Below are 17,916 nucleotides of genomic sequence, written 5' to 3'. Positions count from 1 at the left end.
CACATAAGAGAAGCCATGTTGGATCAGGCCAAGGGCCCCTCCAGTCCAACACTCTGTGTCACATAAGAACATAAGAGAAGCCATGTTGGATCAGGCCAAAGGCCCCTCCAGTCCAACACTCTGAGTCACATAAGAGAAGCCATGTTGGATCAGGCCGGGGCCCATCCAGTCCAAGACTGTGTCACACAGTGGCCAAAAAATTTTGGCCTCTATCTTGTAGCTCCGCAGTCGACATTTCTCCAAGCTAAAGAGCCCCAAGCGTTTTAACCTTTCTTCATAGGGAAAGTGTTCCAAACCTTAAACCATTCTAGTTGCCCTTTTCTGCACTTTTTCCAATGCTATAATATCCTTTTTGAGGTGCAGTGACCAGAATTGCACACAGTATTCCAAATGAGACCGCACCATCGATTTATACAGGGGCATTATGATATTGGCTGATTTGTTTTCAATTCCCTTCCTAATAATTCCCAGCATGCCGTTGGCCTTTTTTATTGCAATCGCACACTGTCTTGACTTTTTCAGTGAGTTATCTACAATGACCCCAAGATCTCTCTTTCTTGGTCAGTCTCTGCCAGTTCACACCCCATCAACTTGTATTTGTAGCTGGCATTCTTGGCTCCAGTGTGCATTACTTTGCACTTGGCCACACTGAACCTCATCTGCCACGTTGACGTCCACTCAATGGTCACCGGTAACCATGGTTAAGGTTGCTGTGCAAAAATAATTTTAAATGTTTCAAATGGTGGCTGGGGTCTTAACCAGGGTTAGGGCAACCCACCGTGCCAAGGGCTACCCATGGTGGGTTCTGTGCCAAGCCGAAGGCAAATCACCTTTGTGAACAAATGTCAACCGCCTTTCTTCCCCGGTTTTGAGATTAGAGATCCAGAGGTCGTTGCTATGGATAAACGCAATCCAGTTGGGATCAGCTGGGCACAACTTGGGATCCATCCGTATGTTGGGACAGCTCGTCTCCACCAAATTGGGCCGCAAAGGCTGGTTCTGAGAAATGCAGAAACGGGACAATGAGAAAGCGCTCCTCGAGACCAGAGGCCGCTGTTTACACGAGGGTTCCGGAACGCTTGCCATCATATTTTTTTAAAAAGACAGAAAAGAGCACGTTTATAGCATCACGGTGCCCAGGAGCATACGTCCTGCGCATTTTTGAAAAACAAATTTAAAACCCGCCTTGCTTGTGAAACGAGACTTGGAAAATATTGTCCGAGCCCAAATAATTAGATTCGATCCGCTCTTCAAGTGCCAAGATATGGTTATATGGCAGGGGTGGGGAACCTCTGTCCCGAGGGCCGTATACAGCCCTCGAGGTCACTTGGTGTGGCCCTCGGGGATTGCTGGACCAAACCGAGCCATGTGGCAGCCTCCCTGGCGCCCGGCTGGCTGGTGAGGATCGTTGGGCCCAGCCGCACTGTGCAGCAGCCTCCCCAGGGCCAGGCAGGGATCACAGGGCCCAGATGTACTGTGTGGCAGCCTCCCTGGGGCCTGGCTGGCCAGCAAGGATCGTGGGGCCCAGCCGCGCTGTGCAGCAGCCTCCCCAGGGCCAGGCAGGGATCACAGGGCCCAGATGTACTGTGCAGCAGCCTCCCCGGGGCCTGGCCAGCCGACCAGAATTGCTGCAGGGCCCGGAAAAGTTACTGTCACAGTTCAGTTTGCACTTGATTATCCCAGAGGGTGTGGCCTGATATGCTGATGAGTATGTGACCTAATATGCTAATATTAGGGGATGTGGTCTAATATGCTACTGAGTTCCTGCTGGGCTTTTTCTACAAAAAAGCCCTGGATCTATGCATTTGCCTAGGGCGGCGGGCCGTGTGTGTGTGTGTGTGCCAGATTAGGCTCTCCCCACATAACTTCAAATAGAAAAACAATTCTTTGCATTAATTTTGCTGGCCTGAATCATTCTCCCTCGGCAGAGCACTGTTTTTTAAGCTGATCATTTTTCAGGGCCCGCGAATGATGCTATAAATATCCATATGGCCCTCGGCAGAAAAAAGGTTCCCCACCCCTGTTATATGGTTTTGTTTGAACGGACCGATGCTTTAATATTTACTGCACTGATCGATTATGTTCGAGTCGGTCTGGGGAGATGGAAACGTTATCTCACATTGATTGTATAACGGCACTTTGAGAGACCTGTGGGGAACGGCCGCCGCTCATTCCAGAGGTTCCCCTAGTTTCTACATCTTCCCCACTAACTGTTCCTGGTATCAATTTGGCCGTGGCTACATTTTTCTCGCTGCCGCGGCTTCTCTACAAGGATGGAAACAGAGAACAGTGTTTGTAAGGCTGCTTCGGTTCACAATCGCCGGGTTATCAGATAGTTAAATAAAGAGTGTTAATATTTACTCTAATTTTTGTGAGGCACTTGAGAGTCAAACTGCGTGTTACAATTTGTAACTTGCCGAATCGGAGAATATTTCCCCCCTCAGCAACTTGACTAAAACAGTCAGCCGTAGGGATGCCAGCCTCCAGGTGGGACCTGGGGCTTTCCTGGAATTGCAACTCGTCTCCAGACTACAGAGATCAGTTTCCCCAGGAGAAAATGGCTGCTTTGGAGGGTGCGCTTTATGGCAGTGTACCCCACTGTGATCTCTGACCTCCCCAGGCTCCACCCCTAAATATCCAGGAGTTTCCCAACCTGGAGGTGGTAACCCAACCCTCACCTCTGCCAGTGGCCAGGGGGGATTAGATAACCCTAACCCTTCTGCGCTCTTTTCCTGATCCAAAACAGGCTTATTTGTCCTGCATAAGGGGGGGCTGCATATACACTAATAGGAAACATGTACAGCCACCAAATGGGGCAAATACACCCATCAGGGTCATTTTGGGAATTCCAGAGGCAAGTGATAAAGTTCTCCTTTGGTGGTTGTAGATTTTCCGGGCTGCGTGGCCGTGGTCTTGGCATTGTGAGACCTGACATTTCGCCAGCAACTGTGACCGGCATCCTCAGAGGTGGAACCCAGAAAACTAGAGTTCTCTCTGGGTTTTGACCAGACTGGTTTTGCAGTTTGGGGGTCGAATCAGGCCCCCAGAGCGCGCCTATCAGGCCCCCAAGCAACTGGCTGTCATCTACTTCCTTCTTGCTTCCTTCTGCATCACAGCTTGCTTTGCAAGGCTTGCTCAATTGCACAGGAGCTACAGAGCAAAACCTCTGTTTTCTCCATTGGCTGAGGCTCCTCCCTCGGGGAAGAAGGGGGGAGGCTTTGACCCAGAGAGAACTCCAGTTTTCTGGGTTACACCTCTGAGGATGCCAGTCACAGTTGCTGGCGAAACGTCAGGTCTCACAATGCCAAGACCACGGGTCACACAGCCCGGAAAAGCTACAACAGCCAATGGACTCCGGCCGTGAAAGCCTTCGATAGCATAAAGTTCTCCTTGGTTGTCCCCCGAGTCCAGGGCTTTTTTTGAGCAGGAACGCAGTCCCGGCTGGCTTGGTGTCAGGGGGTGTGGCCTAATACAAAAGTGAAGTGAAACAATCAGGGGGACATCAGGGGGTGTATCCTAATATGCAAATGAGTTCCTGCTGGGCCTTTTTTACAAAAAAAAAGAGCCCTGCCCGACCTTAATCTCTGGTGGATGGCAACATACAGCCGAAGGACCCTTCTAGTGACCTCGGGATGGGGGAACCCCATCTGAAACAGCTCAGGGGTTTCTACCCTCCTTTTCGACTCACCGTGAAACCGCCGGGGCCTCCGTCTTTCACATGGTAAATCCCGCTGCCCGCTTGGAACAGAAAGGTGCCACTTTCTTGATGGTAATCATAGGAGGCGATCCCCACCGTCCCGATCCGCTTCCTTTCCCGCAGCAATTCCTCCTCCCGGGAGTACATCCCATAATCTAGGCCAGCCTGGCAAAGGGGAAATGGGGAGAGGGGGGAGAAAGATACTGTCAAGAGCGTCTCCGTATCCCTCTTGCCATGGTTTTGCCGGAACAGTATCATTTGGCTCGAATGCATTCCTGCTTAGCTCCTCTTCCTTTCTGCAGTCTTAGCTGAGGAACTTCTTATCGAAGCCGTTTCTACCACCAAGGTTAGCCGCTAACGAAGTGCAGGCTTGTGGGGAGTGGGTCCCGCCAAAAGCTGCTTTTGCTTTGCCGCGCTTGCACGCGAATGATAACGGCTGGGGCGAGAGGTTAAATAGAGAGGCACTGGGCTAAGACGTTAGTCTTGGCAGAGATTCCGATGTACTGCCTTTGATACCTGGAATAAACGGATGAACTGCTAACCTGAGTCGTTCCTTGAGTCGGGGTTCTGGCATATTGCTAAGATTGCTATTCCTTGTGAAGAGCTCTGCCCTATCATTCCGCTTAGCAGGCCTCAGATTCAGCAGGAGCCCAAAGGAGCGCAACTCCTGAACCTTTCTGAGGGTTCCCCCTTCTCCTCCCCACTTACCTTGTCCATTGAATAGGAGGTGCAGCTGCATAACAACTCCTGGATTAGGAGAGCAGCCAGCCAGCCAGCCACCTAGGGTTGTCAAGTCCAATTCAAGAAATATCTGGGGACTTTGGGGGTGGAGCCAGGAGACTTTGGGGGTGGAGCCAGGAGACATTGGGAGTGGGGCCAGAAGCAAGGTGACAAGCACAACTGAATGCCAAAGGGAGTTCTGGTCATCACATTTAAAGGGACTGCACATCGTTTAAATACCTTTGTTTCATTGGAAATAATGAAGGCTAGGGACACCTCCTTTTGGGGCTCATAGAATTGGACCCCCTGGTCCAATCCTTTTGAAACTTTGAGGGTGTTTAGGGGAGAGGCACGGGATGCTATGCTGCAAATATGGTGCCTCTGTCTCAAAAAACAGGGGCCCCCAGAGCTCCAGATACCAATGGATCAATTTTCCATTATAACCTATGGGAATCGGTCTCCATAGTGCCCAGAAGACATTCCCCCCCCCTGCTTTCTGATGACCCTGAAGCGAGGGGAGGGCCCCCAAACCAGGGGATTGGCAACCCTGCAATCACCAGGTGCTTTGCCACGCCCGCAGCAGCCCTCATTAACCCCTGGAGAAGCCCACACCACCCTTTCTCCCCTTATGTGATTTTGGGCAGCGGGTGGCTTGCTGGCCTTTTAACGGGGGCAGGGTGGCCTAGGAGAGCCCCAGGGAAGTGAGGCCTGCTTGGGCTGGCTGGATCTCTAGGCAGCCCAAGCAGGCCTCGCTCACCTGGGGCTCTCCTTTCTTGCATTGGGTTGCTTTTGGTTGGCGGGGGGCAGCATATGCTAATGAGTTCTGCCACCTATTTTGCTACAAAACGGCCCCTGCTGCTTAGCTAGCCACGGATGTTTCCCCAAGCAGAAGAGGCCGATCCTCCAGATGGAAGTTCCTTACACTGGAGGAAGGCGCCACTTTAACAGAGCAGAGCGGAAGGGCCCAATCCGCTACTGTCAAAATGGTTTTTCAGGCAGGGATTCTTATCAGTGAAAATTTCAGCTTGAAAAGAAGAAGCTGCAAACACCCAGCCAAAGAAGTTCAGATTCTCCCTGTGACTCTGTGGGACTTCTCATCTTTGGGTTCTGCAGGTCGCCCGAGCAGGAGGTGGAAGAATTCCCACAGGAAAGGAAAAGGGACGAGAAAAACACAGATGAAGTGGGGAAGGATTCACCCACCTGAAAGAGATCCAAGAGGGGTTTCCAGGAAAGCATGAGAACGGCACCCTTGTTTATGGTTTTGGGGATTTCAGAGTAGAACAACGTATTTTCCCGGTTCTCGCTGGACATTGCTAAAAAGACAAAACACAATGCGGAGTGCACATTAGCTAAGCACCATCCCAGGGAACAGGAGAAAAGACTCTGTCTACAGTTAATCCTATCAAGGCCTTAATAAGAAAGGTGGACCGTCAACTCTGTTTCTGACCTAAACTGTGTCAGACTGCTGTCTAAGCCTCAGGTATCCGCTAGACAATGTTTAAACCAACTTCTGATGAACCAATTAATCTGTTAGTTGCATCTACTTCTTACCCAAATCACAGCTTAAACTGCCTTTCTAAGATACCAAAGCACAAGAGTTAACCCACCCGTTTTCAATTTTAAATTTAAAAAGCCTTCTCCGTTCCTTTTGGCGCATAAACCAAAATAAAGTGTAGAGGACTGGGGAAGGCAACGGCAAACCACCCCGTCAAAAGTCTGCCGTGAAAATGTTGTTAGAGCAACATCACACCAGAGTTGGAAACGACTGGTGCTTGCACACGGGACCTTTCCTTTCCTTTCCTTTCCTTTCCTTTCCTTTCCTTTCTTCAACCGCACCTTAAGCTAGATTTTGGGGGATTTTATTGCCATCAAGTTGCAGGTAAGGTATGGAAACCCTGTGGGGTTTTCCAAGGTAACAAAGAACAGTAGTCGGTTTGCCGCTGCCTCTGCATAGCAACCTTGGACTTCCTTGGAGGTCTCCCATCCAAATATTAACCAGAGACCGAACCTGTAAAGATAAAGATGAACAGAGGTGGTTTGCCATTGCCTGCTTCTGTGTAGCAACCAGGGCCTTTTTTTTGTAGAAGAATTGCAGATTCAGAGACTCAGAGCAGCTTACAATCTTCTTTATCTTCTTCCTCCACAACAGACACCTTGTGAGGTGGGTGAGGCTGAGAGAGCTCTCCTAGAAGCTGCCCTTCCAAGGACAACTCTGTGAGAGCTCTGGCTGACCCAAGGCCATTCCAGCAGCTGCAAGTGGAAGAGTGGGGAATCAAACCCGGTTCTCCCAGATAAGAGAGCTCTGGCTGACCCAAGGCCATTCCAGCAGCTGCAAGTGGAAGAGTGGGGAATCAAACCTGGTTCTCCCAGATAAGAGAGCTCTGGCTGACCCAAGGCCATTCCAACAGCTGCAAGTGGAGGAGTGGGGAATCAAACCCGGTTCTCCCAGATGAGAGAGCTCTGGCTGACCCAAGGCCATTCCAGCAGCTGCAAGTGGAGGAGTGGGGAATCAAACCCGGTTCTCCCAGATAAGAGAGCTCTGGCTGACCCAAGGCCATTCCAGCAGCTGTAAGTGGAGGGAATCAAACCCGGTTCTCCCAGATAAGAGAGCTATGGCTGACCCAAGGCCATTCCAGCAGCTGCAAGTAGAGGAGTGGGGAATCAAACCCCGTTCTCCCAGATAAGAGAGCTCTGGCTGACCCAAGGCCATTCCAGCAGGTGCAAGTGGAGGAGTGGGGAATCAAACCCGGTTCTCTCAGATAAGAGTCCGCACGCTTCACCACTACGCCAAACTGGCTCTTAGTAAAGGGCCTACTGTAAGCTTCAGGAGGATGCGCTACATCAGGGAGGTGCGGATTAATATGCAAAGGAGTTCCTGCTACAAAAAAAGCCCTGATAGCAACCCTGGACTTCCATGGTGTCTCCCATCCAAGTACTAACCAGGGCTCACCTGGCTTAGCTTCCAAGATCCAACAAGATCATGCTAACCTGGGCCAGCCAGATCGGGCCTTAACCTAGTAAGCCCATCCTGAATTAAACCTATTCTAACTAAGTCAATGGATATTAATGCCCTGGAGTCAAAAGCAACCAAACGCTGCCACTTTGATCATCACCTTCAAAATACTTTTAATTTGCTTTCACCTTCACGATAGCCAGGGAAAGAAAGAAAGAAAGAAAGAAAGAAAGAAAGAAAGAAAGAAAGAAAGAAAGAAAGAAAGAAAGAAAGAAAGAAAGAAAGAAAGAAAGAAAGAAAGAAAGAAAGAAAGAAAGAAAGAAAGAAAGAAAGAAAGAAAGAAAGAAAGAAAGAAAGAAAGAAAGAAAGAAAGAAAGAAAGAAAGAAGTTCCAGCTGGCTTGGCACCAGAGGGTGTGGTTTAATATGAGTCCCTGCTGGACTTTTTCCTACAAAAAACCCTATGTGAAACAATGGTGGCATTAGGGTGTGTGGCCTAATATGCAAATGAGTTCCTGCTGGCCTTTCCCTACAAAAATAGCCCTGACGCTAGCCCTGCAAGGCTTGCCACTACAGACTCATTTTGCAGCCCCTCGTGACTGCAACGTTCCCCCCACAGTGCCTTCAGATGTATTTTTTTAAAAAATGTTTCTTTTTTATTGTAATTTCTTTTTTTAAAAAAGTTCTTGAAGAAAAAAGGAAATTGGCTAGCATGTTCTTCCCCCTACAAAAGTTCTTAAAAAGCCCTTCAGCAACGCAGTGGGGGAAAGTGGAGAGAAAATAGTGACTGATGGAAAAATGTGCACCAAAATCTTCCACGTGGATGTTCTGCAGCCAGTGCGAACACCAAATATGGCATCCTCATTGTGGGGAAACAGCCTGTCCTGAACACAAAGAAGAAGACGACTGCAGATTTATACCCCGCCCTTCTCTCTGAATCAGAGTCCCAGAGCGGCTCACAATCTTTTATCTTCTTCCCCCACAACAGACACCCTGTGAGGTGGGTGGGGCTGAGAGAGCTCTCCCAGAAGCTGCCCCTTCAAGGACAACTCCTACAAGAGCTATGGCTGACTCAAGGCCATTCCAGCAGCTGCAAGTGGAGGACTGGGGAATCAAACCCGGTTCTCCCAAATAAGAGTCCGCACATTTAACCACTACACCAAAGGCCTCCAGCGCTTGCCCCTCAGCATTCCCTCTCTGCGAAGTGGGTTCTGTCTCCAGCAGGCCAACCTACCAAGGTAGTAGACCCTGTCTGAGTGGGGCCCTTCGGGATCGTTGCGCTTCACAAATGTGAAGTTGTGCGGAGCCTTGGCCATCAGGCCGCTGTGGTGCTTCCGGGTGTCCGCCAAGAGCTTCTTCAGCTGGCTCCAGGAGTGCCGCTCCACATAATACGCATCCAGCTTCACCTTCTCTTCCGAGGCTGCACTCTCCTTGCGCTCCGACGTCTCAAAGATCTCCAGGCTGGCCTGTTCAGTTTCCATCGCGGCTGCCATGTCGCATGTTGGAACCTGGAAAGCAACCCGAAATCGCCTGTTGGAGCACACCTTCATATGAACATATGAAGCTGCCTTATACTGAATCAGACCCTCGGTGCATCAAAGTCAGTCTTGTCTACTCAGACTGGCAGTAGCTCTCCAGGGTCTCAAGCTGAGGTTTTCCACACCTATTTGCCTGGACCCTTTTTAGTTGGAGATGCCGGGGATTGAACCTGAGACCTTCTGCTTACTAAGCAGATGCTCTACCGCTGAACCACAGCCCCATTCATGGCTCTCCAGGGTCTCAAGCTGAGGTTATTCACGTCTACTTGTCTGGACCCTTTTTTAGTGAAGATGCCAGGGATTGAACCTGGGACCTTTTGCTTACCAAGCAGATGTTCTACCACTGAGCCACCGTCCCTCCCCTAAAGAACATATGAAGCTGCCTTCTACTGAATCAGACCCTCCTAGGTCCATCAAAGTCAACATTGTCTACTCAGACTGGCAGCGGCTCTCCAGGGTCTCCAGCTGAGGTTATTCACGCCTACTTGCCTGGACCCTATTTAGTTGGAGATGCCGGGGATTGAACCTGGGACCTTCTGCTTACCAAGCAGATGCTCTACTACTGAGCCACCATCCCTCCCCTTAGACATATGAAGCTGCCTTCTACTGAATCAGACCCTCGGTCCATCAAAGTCAGTATTGTCTACTCAGACTGGCAGCGGCTCTCCAGGGTCTCAGCAGAGCATAGCCAGCTTCAAGAGGGGATTGGATCAACATATGGAGCAGAGGTCCATCAGTGGCTATTAGCCACAGCGTATTGTTGGAACTCTCTGTCTGGGGCAAGTGATGCTCTGTATTCTTGGTGCTTGGGGGGGCACAGGGGGAGGGCTTCTAGTGTCCTGGCCCCACTGATGGACCTCCTGATGGTGCCTGGGTTTTTTGGCGACTGTGTGATACAGAGTGTTGGACTGGATGGGCCACTGGCCTGATCCAACATGGCTTCTCTTATGTCTAGGGCAAGTGATGCTCTGTATTCCTGGTGTTTGGGAAGGCCAACAGTGGGAGGGCTTCTGGTGTCCTGGCCCCACAGATGGACCTCCTGATGGCACCTGATGGGGTTTTTTTGGCCACTGTGCGACACAGAGTGTTGGACTGGATGAGCCATTGACCTGATCCAACATGGCTTCTCTTATGTTCTTATGTTCAGAGGTCTTTTCACATCACCTGCTAGAGGCCTCATTTTGGCAGGAGCTCACAGGAGCAGAGCTCCGGAACCTCTCAATTTTACTGTGCTCTTTCTTTCTTATCTCCCTCCCTCCCCCCCCCAAAAAAAGTTGTTTCTGGGCTCCATTGTTCAATCTGTGAGAATTTTGCTGAACTCTCAGATTAGACAAACTTTTCTAATATTTCCCCCCCACAACAAAATGGGAAAATAACCCAAACATCTAAAGCAGACAGATGGACATCTTTCCTCATGCCACTGGGGCCACAGAGGAGAAAGTAACTGAAAATGTACGATGGGGTTAAGGTTTCACTATGACAGTTATAATTCAAAAAGCATTTTAAGGTAGCTGCTGAGCTGATATAATTTAATACAGCACCTCTTTTTCTACAAAATCAGCCCTGATGTGCTACCGGATCCCTTTCACTGGAGGTGCTAGGGGCTGAACCTGGGACCTTAGAATCATAGAATGGTAGAGTTGGAAGGGACCTCCAGGGTCATCTAGCTCAACCCCCTGCACAATGCAAGAAATTCACAAAAACCTCCCCCAACGTCCACAGAATCAGCATTGCTGTCAGATGACAGTCTGACAGGGCACCACAGAAATTTCCAGAGGGCAGAGGTGGCCAAACCTGCGTAATGTAAGAGCCACAGAATAAACATCAGATGTTTGAGGGCGGACAGACATGAATGCGAGGGAGGGAGGGAGGGAGAAGCGGAAAGAAAGCGGCTTTAAAGGCCTTCTCCAAGGCAGCCAACAGGGTGGTGGGGGCTTCAAGAGCCGCACACCACGTATGGAAGAGCCGCAGTTTGCCCACCCCTGTCCTAGGGCATGCTATCCCCCCAGTTCTTGTGGTTATGAAAACAGCTGTGGACAAAGGGGCCAGGGCCCAAGTATTCTGGTACCCCAAGTCAGAACCCTCCACCCTCCTGAGTGCTGCTGGCTTGCTTCAGGCCCCAGCCTGCTCAGACTGGCAGCAGAAGAAAGCAATGGATATCCACCCCCTTCCACGGGGTTAACTCCAGGAGACCCAGGTTCAACACACACACACACACACACACACACCCCGGTTGCTGGATTGACCTTGCACAGTTATGCATCCCCTTGTGAGCAAGATGAAAACGGGCTCCCGTCCATTCAGGAAGGCAGGAATCTAGGGAGAACCGGCCCTGCAGGGGCGCACCAAACGGCCCCTGCAGTGTTGGGGGAGGGGGGGGCCGTTAGCCAGGCTTCTCGGGGCCACAGTCCGAGCCCCCTCCTGAACCCCCCAGTCCTTGCAGCAGGGTGTCCCTATCCCTTGCCCCCCCAAGCCTTGGGTCGGTTCAGCCTGCGCCAGAGGAGAAGCCTGGGGAGGGGAGCTGGGGGGGTGGGGGGTGGCACGGCCGTTCTGGCGTTGGCACCCTCGCCTGGCCACTGGGCTGGCAAGGGCAAGCGGATCTGGGCGGGCGGGGTGGGAGTTTGCAGCAGCAGCAGCAGAGCCCCCCCCCCCGCTCTTCCATGCAGCAGGAGATTCGAGGAGGGGGCGTCCCGCCAGCGTCTCCCATCCTCCCACCGGGGACTCACTCAGGGGCGCGGCGCCTCCTTCCTCCCGGGGCCCGCAGCGGCCTCTGGTGCAGCAGCAGCGGCGGCGGCGGCTGCGTTGCTTCCGTTTCCTCGTCTTCGGCGGCGGCAGCAGCAGCAGCCAGGAGCGGCGCCCCACGCCTTGCGCCAGCCCGCCCGGCCTGCACACCGCCCCCGCCGGCCACGGAGGAAGAAGGAAGCCCGGCCCGGCCCGGCTCCTGCCCACGCAATGCAACGCCAGGAGATTGCAATGCAAATTATGCAATGCTCCCGGGAACAGCCCCGAGAAGGGTCCCAAGCCCCGTGCAAGAAAGACCGGGAGACTTTGGGGGTGGAGCCGGGAGACTTTGGGGGGGGGGCGTGGAGCCAGGTTGGGCCAAGCATCGTTGAACTGCAAAGGGAGTTCTGGCCATCGCGTTGATAAAGGACCGCACGCCTTTGGAATGCTTTCCTTCCATTGGAAACAATGGAGGATAGGGGCGCCTTCTTTGGGGGCTCCTAGAATCGGACCCCCCTGGTTTCTAACGTTTTTGAAACTTGGGATGAAGGGGAGACCCCTGAATATTTAACGAATACCCCTATAATAATAATAATAATAATAATAATAATAATAATAATAATAATAATAATAATAATAATAATAATAATAAATGAAAATATGGTTTTGTGCCTTCGCAAGAGAATGTCTGACGCAACATTTCCAGTGGCTGTTGGGAGGCCCTCCGAGGAGCTGTTGCTGAACTGTTCAAGCCAGGCAGCCCAAATGGGTGCGAGTCACGAATGTGTATTGATAGCTGGAAACTCCTTGTTGAATAAAGATAAGCAGACACGCTGGAGGACTACCAGGGAGAAAGGGGAGAGGGGGGAAGTGAATCCGATAACGTGTTTTAACAATGTATTGATAACATATGGTTACAAAAGTTAATTATACATTTTCTGTACTAAGCCATATGGTATTTCAATCCCCCCTCCCTCCAATGTTGACTTCCCCGAAGTTATAGATTTAAATTCAATACTAAAGGTACTGATCAAAGTTCAATATATTTTTTTTCTCATTAATACTAAAACATTGTCCAATGTCTTTTTACCTTCCACTCTTTCTCCATATATTCTTTAAACTCCTTCCACTCCTTTTTGAATATATCTAAATCATAGTCTCTTAGAGTTCTAGTTAGTTTGTCCATCTCACTCCACGATAAAACTTTCACAATCCAGTCCCATTTCTCTGGTATTTTTTCTTGTTTCCACAGCTGCGCATACAATGTCCTAGCAGCTGAGAGCAAGTACCAAATTAAAGTCCTGTCTTCCTTTGGAATTTTTTTCTAATTGTAATCCAAGCAAAAAAGTCTCTGCGGTTCTCTTAAATTCGTAACCCAAAATTTTGGAGATTTCTTGTTGTATCATCTTCCAGTACTCTCGCTTTTTCACAAGTCCACCACATATGAAAGAAAGAACCTTCGTGAATCAGATAACGTGTAAGGGGCCAGGCTGCAGGCTTACTTTCGCTTAAAGCTGATGGTTTGAGAAGTGTGCGGGGTTCGTTATTTTTGGGAGCCTTGATGCTCAAATGAACCTTGCTATTGGTGCCAAATAGTAAAATACCTCGTTTTCAATCAGTAAGTGTGCGCCTCGCTATTTCCCTGCTACAGGGGGTTATTTCGAGGAGAGGCTTCAGATACTATGCTGAAAATTTAGTGCCTCTACCTCAAAAAACAACCCCCCCCCCCTTCGAGCCCCAGATACTCACGGATCAATTCTTCATTTATACCCTTGGACCCTAAGTTTTTCTGCCCCGTCCTCTCTTTCTATAGAAGTCTACTGCCTCAGGAACTCCATCTTATGGATAACAGCCGCCCCAGAAAACTCATGCTCCTCCCTTACTTTGCCCAGTCCTTTCAAGAAGCCCTCTTACAAAGGCTTAGGGTTGCCAGGTCCAATTCAAGAAATATCTGGAGACTTTGGGGGTGGAGCCAGGAGACTTTGGGGGTGGAGCCAGGAGCAAGGGTGTGACAAGCACAATTGAACTCCAAAAGGAGTTCTGGACATCACATTTAAAGGGACCGCACACCTTTTAAACGCCTTCCCTCCATTGGAAATAATGAAGGATAGGGGCACCTTCTTTGGGGGGCTCATAGAATTGGACCCCCTGGCCCAATGCTTTGGAAACTTGGAGGGTGTTTTGAGGAGAGGCACCAAATGCTATGCTGAAAATTTGGTGCACCTTCTTCAAAACACAAGCCCTCCCCCAGAGCCTGAGATACCCACGGATCAATTTTTCCTACATGAATTGGCCTCCACAGGGAATAATGGAGTGCCCAGCAGACATTTCCTGCCCCCTCTCTCGCTTTCTGATGACCCTGAAGGGGGGGCGAGGGCCTCCAAAATGGGGGATCCCCTGCCCCCATCTGGGGGTTGGCATCCGTACAAAGGCTGCCCAGGGAATCTGGGGGCTCAGACACTCCCAAGCGTTGTTTGGAGGGTATTTTGAGGAGAGGCATCAAATGCTAGGCTGCAAATTAGGTGCCTCTACCTCAAAAAACACTCCCCCCCCCAGGCCCCGATCTGTGCAGATCAATTCTCTTATACTCTATGGCAGGGGTGTCAAAGTCATTTGTTATGAGGGCTGAATATGACATAAATGAGATCTTCTCAGGCCGGGCCTTGTGTGTACCTGTTTCAGATTAGGTAGCAGGGATATAAACTTTTTAAACGACGCAGAAAAACACAACTACAGATTTTTCAAAAAAACCTAAAGCGTGCTTAAAACATTAGCACTTGTTGGTCATAAAGGTGCTTTCTTTGTATTTCTCCCATGGGATCCAGGGAACTGGGCAAAGGAAGCTCTGGCTCTTTCCTTCCTTCCCCAGGGGACTGGGGGCGGGGGAGCCTCAACCAATGGAGAAAATTGAGGTTTTCTTCTGTAGCTCCTGCGTGATTGAGCGAGCTTTGCAAAGCAAGTTGAGGTGCATAAGGAAGCAGACAAGAACCAGTTGCTTTGGGGGCTGATTCGGCCCCTGGGCCACAGGTTTGACACCCCTGCCTTATGGGGCTCGGTCTCCATAGGGAATAATGGAGTGCCTATAGGGTTGCCAATCCCCAGGTGGGGGCAGGGGATCCCCTGGTTTGGAGGCCCTCCCCCTGCTTCAAGGTCATCAGAAAGCGGGGGTGGGAAATGTCTGCTGGGCACTCCATTATTCCCTATAGGGTATACCCCCATAGGGCATAATGGAAAATCAATCCGCTGGTATCTGGAGCTTTAGGAGGGCTGTTTTTTTAGGTAGATGCACCACATCTGCAGCATAGCCTCAAAATACCCCCCAAGTTTCAAAAAGATTGGGACAGGAAGTCCAGTCCTTTGAGCTCCAAAAGAAGGTGCCCATTCTTCATTATTCCAAATGGAGGGAAGGCATTTAAAAGGAGCGGTCCCTTTAAATGTGGTGGCCAGAATTCCCTTTGGAGTTCAACTGTGCTTGCCACACACTCCACCCCCAAAGTCCCTAGATATTTATTGATTTGGACTTGGTAACCCTACCACCTCCTCCTCCCCCCCCCCCCCCCACCACTGCCACCACATATGCTGTGGCTCTTTAAGGGGCTCAGAGTGTTAGAGCTGCAGTACTGCAGTCCTAAGCTCTGCTCAGGATCTGAGTTCGATCCCCGGCGGAAGCTGGGTTTTCAGGTAGCCGGCTCGAGGCTGACTCAGTCTTCCATCCTTCCGAGGTGGGTCAAATGAGCCCCCAGCTTGCTGGGGGAAAAGTGCAGATGACTGGGGAAGGCAATGGCAAACCACCCCGTAAAAAGTCTGCCGTGAAAACGTTGTGAAAGCAACGTCACCCCAGAGTCGGAAACGACTGGTGCTTGCACAGGGGACCTTTCCTTTTTCCTGGATTCGTGCTTTGGTGTCCCTTCGCCCCCAGCCCCATTCATATTTTATTGGCCTTTTTGAAAACAATATTGCAAAAGCTAAGAAAAAGAATGCCCACTCCGGACAATTTGCAACCAAACCCTAAGCCCCGCCCCTGGAAGGGTCCACGAGACAGGAGCGGCTACTGAGCATGTGCGGGAGTGGCGCTCGATCTGCGCATGCCCCGCAGGCCACGGGCGGGCGGATTCTTTTCCCTCCGGACCGGGGAAGAGTTTGGGGGACGGACCCAAGATGGCCGCCGCCTGCCGGTGAGCCCCTGGCAGGGAAAGGGAGGGGGGGCTTAATCTGTGCAAACCTCCGCCCCCGAAGCAGCCCCTCCCAGGCCTCTTTTGCACCCCCGCAGGTTTTGCCTTCTTGGTTCCATCAGCCGAGGACTGAACCTGGGACCTGGCGCATGCAAAGCAGAGGCTCGACCGCTGAGCCTCCCAGGTCTGTGTTGGGAAACTTTGGAGGTTGGAGGAGACTTTGGGGGCGGAGCTGGGAGAGGGCGGGGTTTAGGGAGGGGAGGGGCCTCAGCAGTGGAGAATGTAGGGTTGCCAATCCCCAGGTGGGGGCAGGGGATCCCCGGTTTGGAGACCCTCCCCCCGCTTCAGAGTCATCAGAAAGCGGAGGAGAAGAGGGAAATGTCTGGTGGGATCTCCATTATTCCCTATGGTGAGCAATTCCCATACGGAATAATGGAAAATTGATCAGAGGGTATCTGGGGAGGGGGAGGCAGTTTTTTGAAGTAGAGGCACCAAATTTGCAGCATAGCATACACCACCTCTTCTCAAAAGACCAGCCAAGTTTCAAAAAAGATTGTGAGGGCCAGAACTCCCTTTGGAGTTCAATTATGCTTGTCACAACCTTTCTCCTGGCTCTACCCCCAAAGTCTCCTGGCTCCACCCAAAGTCCCCAGATATTTCTTGAATTGGACTTGGCAACCCTAGGAGAATGTCACAAAGTCCACCCTTGTAAGCAGCCATTTTCTCCAGGGGAGCTGATCTCTGCCAGCTGGAGAGATCAGTTTTAAAAGCGGGAGACCCTGCTTTACCTGGAGCCTGGTAACCCTAGTTGGACAATACTTGGAGACTTTGGGGGTGGAGCTGGGAGAAGGTGGTTTTTGGGAATGGGAGGGGCCTCAGCATGGAGTCCACCCTTCCAAGCAGCCATTTTCTCCAGTGGAGCTGATCTCTGCCAGCTGGAGAGATCAATTTTAAAAGCGGGTGATCTCCAGGCCCCACCTGGAGGCTGGCAACCCTAGTTGGACAATACTTGGAGACCCTGGGGGTGGAGCTGGGAGAAGGTGGGGTTTGGGGAGGTGCCCCCCATGAAGCAGCCAATTTCTCCAGGGGTACAAGAATACAAACTATTGTGCACAAACAAACACTCTTAACTGGTGTATATAAAGTTCTATTATAATGAAATGAACAGCCTACAACAGTGGGCATACATTCATACAGTATAAATAGAAAACAACAGTCTCAAAACAATATACCAAGGAGGACCCCACACAGTCACTGAGTTTTCCAAAATGAGTACACAGACTCAAAAATAATGTTCCTCAGGAATCCCTCCGTTGTTTGTTGACTTCTGAAGGACAAATTCTAGCCTTCACGCAAACCCCGGATTTGATTGCGTTCCGCTGCTCCTGCAGCTTCCTCGTAAGTCAACTGTAAACAACAAAAGTGACCGATAAAAACTACCCTAAAACAAAGTAATCTTAACAAAAACATACAGAAATAGTTGGTAAAACAACCTGAAAACTCCAGCCAAGTTCTTTCTCAAACGCCCATTTTGATATCTTAATTTGCGGCTTGGGCTATCAGAGCCCACGGCTTTTTTTAAAGGGACGGAGACAGCTGTTATTACTCAACCATTTAAAGGAGACCACACCACAATCTACCAACATACCCAAGAAACAAAATACATTATATATAACAAGAGAAATCATTGTGTTGATTTAGACCAGAGGGTTCAATGGTATTTAAACGATGTATCCACCGTGCCTCTTTTTGTAACATGGTCCTTTGTAGATCACCACCTCTACTTACACTAAGGTACCCATTTTTTATGCCCTCCCTAAGCTACATAAAGAAATCAGACCCCCTCCTGGTCATCCAATTGTGTCAGGAAGTCTCCTGGCTCCACCCCCAAAGTCTCCAGATTTCATATATTGTGCTGCCACTGTTCTTTTGCATTTTCTCCAGGGGGGCTGATCTCTGCCAGCTGGAGATCAGTTGGGAAAGCGGGAGATTTCCAGGCCCTGCCTGGAGGCTGGCAACCCTAGCTGAGCCACTGCACCACCTTTGCTTCAAAAGGAACCGACATGCTGGTGTCTTATGCTGAATCCACAGCAGCTCTCCAGAGTCAGGGGTGGGGC

At 50.5% G+C, this 17,916-nt stretch overlaps 1 protein-coding gene across 1 annotated transcript in view; it reads right to left on the bottom strand.

The window, feature by feature from the left end:
- The window catches only part of DPP8 (dipeptidyl peptidase 8), a 67,915-nt gene extending 56,128 nt beyond the window's left edge, over positions 1-11,787 (bottom strand). Inside the window, exons 1-5 of the mRNA XM_060259962.1 lie at positions 11,633-11,787; positions 8,603-8,876; positions 5,618-5,730; positions 3,689-3,862; positions 831-999 (exon numbers count right to left, since the gene is read on the bottom strand). Of these exons, the coding sequence (XP_060115945.1) occupies positions 831-999; positions 3,689-3,862; positions 5,618-5,730; positions 8,603-8,861 (715 nt within the window). The 5' untranslated portion in view covers positions 8,862-8,876; positions 11,633-11,787. The remainder of the gene's footprint in view (positions 1-830; positions 1,000-3,688; positions 3,863-5,617; positions 5,731-8,602; positions 8,877-11,632) is intronic.
- Positions 11,788-17,916: the final 6,129 nt, after the last annotated feature.

The sequence above is a fragment of the Heteronotia binoei genome, chromosome 19 (genome assembly GCF_032191835.1).
Source record: "Heteronotia binoei isolate CCM8104 ecotype False Entrance Well chromosome 19, APGP_CSIRO_Hbin_v1, whole genome shotgun sequence".
NCBI classification, from domain to species: Eukaryota; Metazoa; Chordata; class Lepidosauria; order Squamata; family Gekkonidae; genus Heteronotia; species Heteronotia binoei.
This window is presented reverse-complemented; position numbering and strand designations above follow the sequence as displayed.